Raw genomic sequence first — 9,981 nt, 5'->3', positions numbered from 1 at the left:
TCATTACCGCGGCTGCCTATTCGAGCCAGGCTTCTTGCAATATGCCATCATAATGCAATTTCCATGGAACTTTTAACGAGCAATTTCCTTGTCGATGTCTGCTTGCTGGATTAATTAAATTTCCGTCTATACGTAGTATGGGTCATATTATTAAAATATTTTGGCGTGGTTTCAGTGTGAGCGGGGCTAAATCTAAATTAATTTCATAAATTCTAAATTATCACGAAGCTGGCAAATAAAATGCCTCAGAATAACTTATTAAACAATTTAGTTTTCTATTTTTCATTTCGTGCGTTGTGTAATCCCTATATCCCTTTCGATACAAAAGAATTTCTAAATAATTTGAAAGTGTATAAAAAGCTTTAAAACGTAAACAAGCACATACCCGCCTAAGTTTGTTTTATGGACCTAAAAATGACAATATTTTGGAAGCCATTATTTTGTTGCCATCTATTCACGCAAAGCTAAAGTATATTTTTAGCGACCTCTATCGGCGAGTAGCAGAATTATGTTGACGATATAACTGGAGTTCACTGTGCTAGTTTTGTTACTCGCCGCAAGATGTCTGGCGTAAACGTTTTAATCGTAGTTCAAGACTTCTAAACATTTTGTGGAGTGCCATTGGTTCGATCGCATTTTAATAGATGGCAGGCGATACGAATGACACAAATTTTGTCCAGCATACATACAAATGCCAACTAACAGATAAATCTGTAGTTCAAAAAAAAATCCCAAAAAAAAATAAAACAGACACCCCACAACATCTTTCTCCCAATCGGTTCAACTTAACACATGTATTTGCCTAGTTACATACATAATAGATAGGTATATGTCCAACTGAGAACCTCCTTTTTTAAATGTCGGTAAAAAATCGTAACCCTTCTTGGCAGTCCACTAATAAACAACATTCAGTATTTACTTACATTTTTTATTATATCTTTGCATGTTTGTATGTACGCCCACTCTATAATCAAACAATTATCGGGACTACTTTTTATAGAATTCATTAACAAAGCGTAATAGACCTTGAGGATGCAACGACGTAAGACGCTACATAATAGTGAGGTAGGAAACCACTTAAGATGCAGCCAGCAAATAATAAAACTTGCAGCATTGGACAAGGTAACTTGGAACCTAATTATGTGTACTACTAAGCCACGAGACATACGCTAAAGGCAATATCTAAGAAATAAGACTGACATATTCTCTACACAAGAATTGTCAAAACGTGACACATATTTTTCAGATAAAAGTAATGTGGCAGATGTATGAAAAAATCGGCCCTCAGCTGGTGCACTATAATATGTCTTGTCTTGTTCTTACATGAGAACCAGCTGCCGTAACCAATAACCGGCTAGGAGGACAACATCATCATCATCAACTCTTTCGAACAATCCCGCAGCCCTTGCAGGTTTTTTTTCTCCACAAAATGCGCGTCCACAATGGAAATAAATAAATGCAACTCCATGTCCTGCTAGATATTATGCCTACAGCGTTTATCCAATCATTCTGATTCGCGGATTCAACGAGGTTATCACTACACGGAGTGGTCAACAAGGTACGATTGTTTTAAATTAAATTTTACTTTATCTTATTTTATTATTCTTTTGGTTTGTCTTACCGAGGAGTATTGGGATATGCGGGTAACTGGGTGGAGGGGTTCAAATTGGCATTCGCTCCTTGTAAAACAGTGATGAAATGAAATGAAATGAAATTGAAATTGAAATTGAAATGAAATGAAATTTTAGACCCGTTAGACTTGCAGCCGACCCCAACATAGTTGGGAAAAGACTAGTCAGATGATGACCAGTTTGTGAATAATAAATTACAGAAATATTACGAAAAAATATTGAAATTATTTCCTTTCAGAATTCTAACATGGTCCTAACATTATACAAAATGGACGCCAGTCCCCCTGTGCGGGCGGTATACATGGTTATCGAAGGCCTTAAAATTCCTAATGTGAAATATGTTGAAACTGACCTGTTGGCCGACGAGCATCTAAAGGATGAGTTTCTAAAGGTACTTCTTGTGATAAGAACAACTGTATTTTTCCCATACCTTACTCTCATAGGTTTGTTGCACCTTACTTTAATAAACATGACCTTTGTATTGAGAAGCTGTGGAAACGATGTATGGATTGTGTGAAAGTCAATATGGCTAAAAATAATGTTACTAGTAAGATGACGTCAGATAGAGGAGTATGGAAAGAGAGAGCATGCTGCGTCGAAGCCAAATAACATCGGGATAAGGGCAGGAGGATGATAATTATGTCATGGTAACTGTGGTCAGCTTGGCATAATTGAGTTTATAGTTAAGGAAATGCTAAGGAATGCGAGTATGAGGGCGCGGGTTCGATTCCAGGTCAGGCAAGTACCAATGCAACTTTTCTAAGTTTGTATGTACTTTCTAAGTATATCTTAGACACCAATGACTGTGTTTCGGATGGCACGTTAAACTGTAGGTTCCGGCTGTCATTGAACATCCTTGGCAGTCGTTACGGGTAGTCAGAAGCCAGTAAGTCTGACACCAGTCTAACCAAGGGGTATCGGGTTGCCCGGGTAACTGGGTTGAGGAGGTCAGATAGGCAGTCGCTTCTTGTAAAGCACTGGTACTCAGCTGAATCCGGTTAGACTGGAAGCCGACCCCAACATAGTTTGGGAAAAAGGCTCGGAGGATGATGAGTTAAGGAAATGCTAAGAGAAATTTACTAAATAGTCTAAATATACCTTACCTATACAAACGAAACACTACTGAACACAGGTCGAAAATTATGAAACATTAGAGAACTAGGTATACTTTTTTTCAGATGAATCCACAGCACACAATACCACTTCTGACAGATAGAAACTTCCAAATTTGGGATAGGTGATTATAAAATATTTACTAACAAAGTAAGGTGTTCCCCCACTTTGATTTACTCAAGTCTTTCTATTCCCTTATTGGTTTTGGATTTTTTAAACAACTTTGTTTTTTTTTAATCTTTGATAAGGTCAAGAAAGTGTTAAAAATATTTTTTTAAGTACATACACACATAAACTTCTACAAAAAGTCATTTCAATTATTTCTAGTCATGCAATAATAACGTATTTGATGAATAAATACGGCAAAAGCTCTTCATTGTATCCAACTGACCCGGAAAAGAGGGCTCTTGTGGACTTAAAACTGCATTTCGACAGCGGCATCCTATATCCAGCTTTGAGAGAAAACGATGTAAGTAAATACAGTTACAAGCATATTCATTTTAATCTATAGGTATCAAATCATAATAACATATTAAGAGAAAACATATTTTTGTTTATTTGTAAGAGGTCTAACGCGGTGTCCTGCGTGAGCGACGAACGAGGCGCGACGCGACGCTGCGAACGCGACGTACGCGATGAACTCAATGGCATTCCCTACATGCGGCCTATGTGACAGTCTGCGACGAGACGCGACGTAACGCGAACTTGTTTTGAGGGCGACCAGATGCGACACCACGAACTATTCAGAAGCGTTGATTGTTGTGGGACAAAAAACATAAACATTAAAGAAATCGTTCATTAGCACAAACAAGTTGGAAGAATGTTGCTGTCTGTACTTTAAATATGAACTTTCAAGCAAAATTGTAACATGTATTGTAACACAGCTTCTCCATTATTTGAGAAGCAATGACCAAAATCACGTAGGACATTTGTCGCGTATAGCATCGCGTCGCATTACGTCGCCTCGTGTTGCGTCGCGTTCGTCGCTCACGCAGGACACCGCGTTAGGCGCCGAAATTACTGAATCGATTTGAAAAAGTTTTTTTTTTTTGTGTGGTAATTCCATAATACGGAAAGCGCTGTGTTTATATTTAAAATTTATTACCGAAAACCTTTAAATTTTTATACATTTTGTATATGATGAATGTGTCTAATCATTGGTGTAAAGTAACTTCAAACATCTGCTGATAATTGTTAATCCAGTCGGGACATCATAGAATAAACTTGTAGCCAGGTAAAATAAACGAGGAAAAACTTTGTAAATAAAAAGTTTATTTTGATAAAAAAAACACGAGGAAGTTAATCATGAATAGCCAGTGTTGTCTAATCTTCCATGTGATGTGATGATTATACAAAATAACAAACGATAAGAATTACGTATATTGTTGGTACCGCTGTACCTACCTATATCAGTGTGTTCCAAATCTATAAATATATTTCACTGCATGATAAAGCAATAAGAGAAAACATTTATATTGCATTTTTGCCTCAGCCCTAATAAATTTCAACTGAAGAAAAAGACAAATCAACTATTTCTACTGGTGGTATTTAAATAAGAAAATCGTCCTTCATTCACTTTAAGGGCGCAATGGGATATATAGGTGATTTTTCTCTAGGGAATGGAGGTGTTATATTTCTATTTCTCTAATTAACTCTGGTATAGGTACCAGTTTACCTGTGTAAACATCTGCCTATATCAGTTTAATTCTGAAAACTAATAGTACTGGTTTTTATTTAAATGTATTCAATCCCAATTCCAATATTATTTGTCGATAGGGATAGATAGGGGGGTAGGAAGGGACATTTGACAATAATTATTATTTATTGTGGAGCTGATCATGAGTTTACGGCTCGCTCAAGATTAACTCACTCTAGATTTCAAAGATTCTAGAAGCTGTTGAAAAAGATGCGAAGAATATTGACATATATGTTTCCAGGAGCCTATATTCTTCGGGACCGCCACATCTTTAAAGCCTGAAGGTGTTGCTAAGATCAAATCGGCCTATGATTTCACGGAGAAGTTTTTGACTGGAGTTCATTGGCTAACTGGAAATGAATTGACAATCGCAGACATGAGTTGTGTAGCAACTGTCAGCACTCCTAATGAACTGGTTCTAATTGATGAAAAATTTTAAGTACTTCGAATTTAAATCATCCCTTTATCGTTACATCTTTATTTTCAACATCTTACCCCAATTTTATTATTTGGGGTTGGTGCTGCTTGTTTTCTTCTTTCATGAATCTGCCATCATTTTGTAATTTTTGCACATTGTGCACTTCAGCACACTATTCGTATAAATTATTGAGAGCTATCTTCGCCCCATTTCAAATTCCTTCGCTTTAAGCAACACGGTCATTTATTTGTTTCTGAGGATGAATGCTATTAAATAAATAAAAAAAACAACTGTTGCTTTAGACGAAGTCACAAAAAGGTCGGTGAGTTCGGCAAATCACTTCATGTCATGTAATCGTCATACGATAATAAACTGTCATGAGTGGTGCGATGACTTGCAAACTTGCATTATTTTTGATGAGATAATCATACTCAGGTTTTGTAATCGTTACGAAATAGACAATTTTTCAGGAATGGCTCAGTCACCACCTGTTAGTGTTTGCTTCATATTAAGATCTACTTCGCATAATTATTACCTGCTAATAACAAAATACTAAGTTTTTTTTTTAATTTTATTTTTTAGATATCCAAACATAACCGCTTGGATAAAACGTTGTTCAGAATTCGATTTTTACAAGAAAGGAAACCAGCCTGGCCTTTTGGAGTTCCGCAGACTGCTGAAAGAATATCTGGCTCGTTAAATTGTTTCCGTACCTACTTCAAGCAATGAATATACACACTAAAATCTTTTATTGGCAAGGTTCTTTTTAAGAACCCTATAGTTTTTTTTTGATAAAGACAATATAATGTGTTATGAACGCGAATAAAAAATACGATAAAAATATAATTTATTATTTGTTTTGTCTCCTTTGTTCCACCACTTCAGTGTTTTATTTTAATTAGGTAAATTGGTTGGTCATTATTAAAACAGTGGCATACTCATTTAAATTATTTATTGAGATGTATTTTTTTCTAACTTTGTTATTCCTGTGTACGTGTTATTCCTCAGACGATCGGTTTTAGTTAGATATTTTTTCCAAACCAGATCGATTGCGAAAATTACTCAGAAGTCAATATGGCACGATCCCACACAATTTTGTCCATGAGCTAGTTTAACACTCTTGTCCGAACTTATTTAAAAATAAAATCGATACTCTAGAATAAGCTTGTTGGGTAGTTTATTTTCGTCAATTATTCAGATAGGCGACTCCTTCTCTGATGGCATGTTTCGAGTCGTTTGGCCTTGCAATGGTCATTACTGTCAGAGGTGACGTGAACAAATGACAATGTTTGCGTACGGCGCGCACGCCGACCGCCTTAAAGAACCCACAACTTAGCATGGATACGACAAATACGTGGAATGAGAATAAATAAGGACGAAGGAAAACAATGTACGGTGAGGACTTTTAAGATTAAGTATGTAGCGTAAGTCAATACAATAATATAGCTAAGTACACTACTTCTAATAAACTTACTAAGAACAAAACTCATGCTTTCTTTTAAGTACTTAATTGACAGAACGCTCTGTTTGTTGAGATTGTTAAAATGTCATCGATTAAAATAGACAAGGAAAAATTAACAAATAATTGTTGCGATGACAATCAGTTCAGAATAAATAGTACAAAGATTACTGTAATGAAAACATGATATGCGAATTATCGTTCACTAACAGCTGTCTCGCATTATAATATTATGCAATGGCCACTACGACAAAACGATGACACGCCAAACGTTATCAGTTTATTAGAGTCAAATCAATTTATTTAATGTAGGCCTTTACAAGCCCTTATGAATATCAATACAAAGCAAAGCATGAAAGCATGGCTGAAGTAGCTTCCTATGGAGAAGAACGGGCAAGAACCTCCATGGTAAATCTTTTTGAAAAAAGTAGGTGTTTCAGATTTGTAGTAGATATGTCTTGACACATACAAAATGAGCATGCGAAAATCATGTAGACAAACAAAAAATATTGGAATAAAATGATTTAGTTTGAATATGTTTTGGTTGGTTTAGAGAAAATATAAAAGATAATAATGCCATATCTATATATACACGCGGTTGGCTCGATAACGGTAACAATACGTCTTAAACAAAACGGCTGCAGCGGCCTGTGGCACTTCGGTCCACAACTTGAAGCGATTCGATCGTCTCTGCGAATAAGCGAGCTCGGATTTTCATTTGAACAAAATCTAAAAGGTACTTTATTACTATGTCCAATTCGTTCATAATGCTGGTGCTGCCACGTTTTTGCAGAGTTTCGGGAATGTTCGCTGAGGCGAGGAAAGTTGGTATGAAATCCTCATGCCATTATCCGGACGCGCTGTTCCTCGATTCTTCGCAGATTGCGTGACAGCTCCCATAGCATGCTTTGCCACCTCGCCAATAAAAACCAAATGTCTAGGCTTTGTTCGGACTATTTAGTAGATGTGAAGGTTGCACAAAATAAGTCGAGTGGTTCTTCATTTATCACATTTCTTTATACAAAATGGGGGATCATCACCATACGTAGCGAAACACGTCCCGGGCCGCTGGTATATTCTAAAACCTTTAAACCTACTTTCAGATATAACAATGGGTTTGACAGTTTACAAGATCGACTCTAGTTCCCCTGTAAGGTCTGTGTTCATGACCATTGAAGCCTTAAATATTCCAGATGTTGACTATGTGAATGTCAACTTGTTGGAAGGAGAACAGCACAAAGAAGAATTTACGAAGGTATTTTGAACATCACACTCGTATTTAATTTTGAACACTCATGAACCAAAGATGATGTTTGGATGTGAAGATTGCTATTAATATTTTAAGCATAAAATGATTTGATACAACATTGCAATAATATACTTAATGTAGTTTTACCTTAAATTAAAAAACAAAAAACTTAAGAGCTTAAAGTCATCAGACTATTGCAATTTTGCCTTTTTAATGATTTACAGTTGAATCCTCAACACACTGTGCCGCTTTTAAAAGATGATGACTTTTGCGTTTGGGACAGGTATGTATAGACATATTTATCTCGTACTCGCATGGCATATCAATGAAAGTGATACTTAGAGCTTCTTCACACGTACCACAACCACACCACAGCCACAACCACACCACAGCCACAACCTCACCACAACGACGCCATGTGGTGTGTATATCGACCACCTGTATAATACGACCACATCGCAACCACATCGCCACGGCAACGCCACCACCGGCGGTGGCACCGCGGCCACATCGCCACGACATGGATAAAGAACGACAGCAACAACAATCTTTCCTCCATGACTTCTCTACGAAAGCCGGAGTATATCTGCACATGACCACGTGGTTACCACTTCGCAAAAACAGTGATAACGCAACCACATCGACATTTTGTCGGTACCAGGACGCAACTGCAAAAACCCGCTGCGACAGCTTGACCACAGCACATAGCCACAGCTTGACCACATTTTGTCGCTGCAACGTGGTGTGGTTGTGATAATTGTGAAGAAGCCCTTACAGAGAGTACAGGTCAACAAATCTTAACAATTACTGTTATCTTTCCAGTCACGCAATTGCTGTATATTTGGTGACCAAATATGGCGCCGACGATTCTCTTTACCCAGCTGATCCGAAAAAGAGGGCCGTCATTGATCAACGTCTCCACTTTGATAGTGGGATTCTGTTTCCAGCTTTACTGGAAGCTGTTGTAAGTGCCTTATTATCACCTCCCGAGCTTTTTCTCAATTATGTTGAGGTCGACTTCCAGTCTAACCAGATTCAGCTAAGTACCAATGTTTAACAAGGAACGACTGCCTATCTAACCGTCTGAACCCAGTTACCCGGGCAATCCTTGGAATACTTCGCTTGTTATAAATGTAACCTAGGTATATTATAAAGTGGTTTAATTGATTCTGTTCATTTTTCGGATCAAACTAATTTCAGGTATTGCACATTTAACATTATACGTTTTATACAATTATATATTGCATCTTAAAAGTGAACTCTTTTCGATTGGTTCTACTTGCACTCAATAAATATTAACCCATATTTCTTCAGCTACCAGTGTTCTACAAAGGGGAGAAATCGTTCAGATCCGAACACCTGGAGAAGATCACGATGGGTTACGAATTCGCTGAGAAGTTCTTGGCTTCGTCACAATGGTTTGCTGGTGACCAGATAACGTTGGCAGACATTTGCTGCGTGTCTTCTATCAGCACCATGAACGAAATTATCCCCATAGACAAGGATTTGTAAGTTCTATCCCAAAAAAAAACCAATGAGTATGAAACAAAATTCTGGTTAGGTTTAAAAAAAAAATAATACAAATAAACTTTTCTTGCATGGTTCTAAAACACCATATTGTAACTAAATATGCAGAAAATATGGGATTCTCAATAACGTCATTATCCAAATTTTTCTTCTTCCATAATCCTCTATCAGTCATAATAGTCCAATGACGTATATATTTTATATTTAAAGAAACAATATCTTCACCAAAATACAAGATTTCTGGAAGTACGACGATAATTAATGTAGTTAAAATATATCGTTTGTCAGAAGTGCAATTTTTTGTCTTACAGGTACCCCAACCTCGCGGGCTGGTTAAAACGATGCGGGGAACAAGAGTTCTATAAGAAGGGCAATGAACCCGGCTTGGAACAATTCCGGGATCTCAAGAAATTGAAATTGGCCTAAGGCTCAAGACCTGCTCAGATGCCCAGATTTTTATTTTTAGTGTTTCTTCATGCCTTTGAGTATTGCTTTTCAAATGCTTCATGTATTTGTTAAAGCAATATATTAATGACTAGATTAAAAATATTCAGAAAAAACATTATTATTAATATTAAATGTTACTGATTAGAAAAATGCAGTTGTTTTATTTATTAAAAATTCAAACAATAAAATCAAAACATAAAAACGTCAGCGGAACGATATTGTAGCTACAAACTACTTCTTGACTGACAAAATGACTCCACTCCACCAAGCCGTTTCCGTCAAATAGTTTAGCATAACCCATGGGTTTTACCTTTACCGTATAATAATTTGCGCCATTTTAAAACGCCTATATAAAAAGAGAGAGCAACAATTATCCTAAAGTCAAGTAGCCATTCATCTATAAAGCTCACGAGATTGTTTGAACGCGCTAATATCCAAAGA

General features: G+C 36.7%; 1 protein-coding gene across 1 annotated transcript; it reads left to right on the top strand.

The window, feature by feature from the left end:
- Window positions 1-1,503: 1,503 nt before the first annotated feature.
- LOC124641048 lies at window positions 1,504-9,690 on the top strand. Its single transcript, XM_047179055.1, has 12 exons — window positions 1,504-1,558; window positions 1,870-2,022; window positions 2,810-2,868; window positions 3,072-3,213; window positions 4,682-4,875; window positions 5,441-5,555; window positions 6,885-7,053; window positions 7,421-7,572; window positions 7,791-7,849; window positions 8,389-8,530; window positions 8,881-9,074; window positions 9,405-9,690. Exons 2-12 carry the CDS (start codon window positions 1,879-1,881, stop codon window positions 9,517-9,519), a joined length of 1,485 nt encoding a protein of 494 aa, XP_047035011.1. The 5' UTR covers window positions 1,504-1,558; window positions 1,870-1,878; the 3' UTR covers window positions 9,520-9,690.
- Window positions 9,691-9,981: the final 291 nt, after the last annotated feature.

Source organism: Helicoverpa zea, chromosome 21 (assembly GCF_022581195.2).
Source record: "Helicoverpa zea isolate HzStark_Cry1AcR chromosome 21, ilHelZeax1.1, whole genome shotgun sequence".
Taxonomy (NCBI): Eukaryota; Metazoa; Arthropoda; class Insecta; order Lepidoptera; family Noctuidae; genus Helicoverpa; species Helicoverpa zea.
Note: the sequence above shows the minus strand (reverse complement) of the source record. Positions and strands in the feature narration are given on the sequence as shown.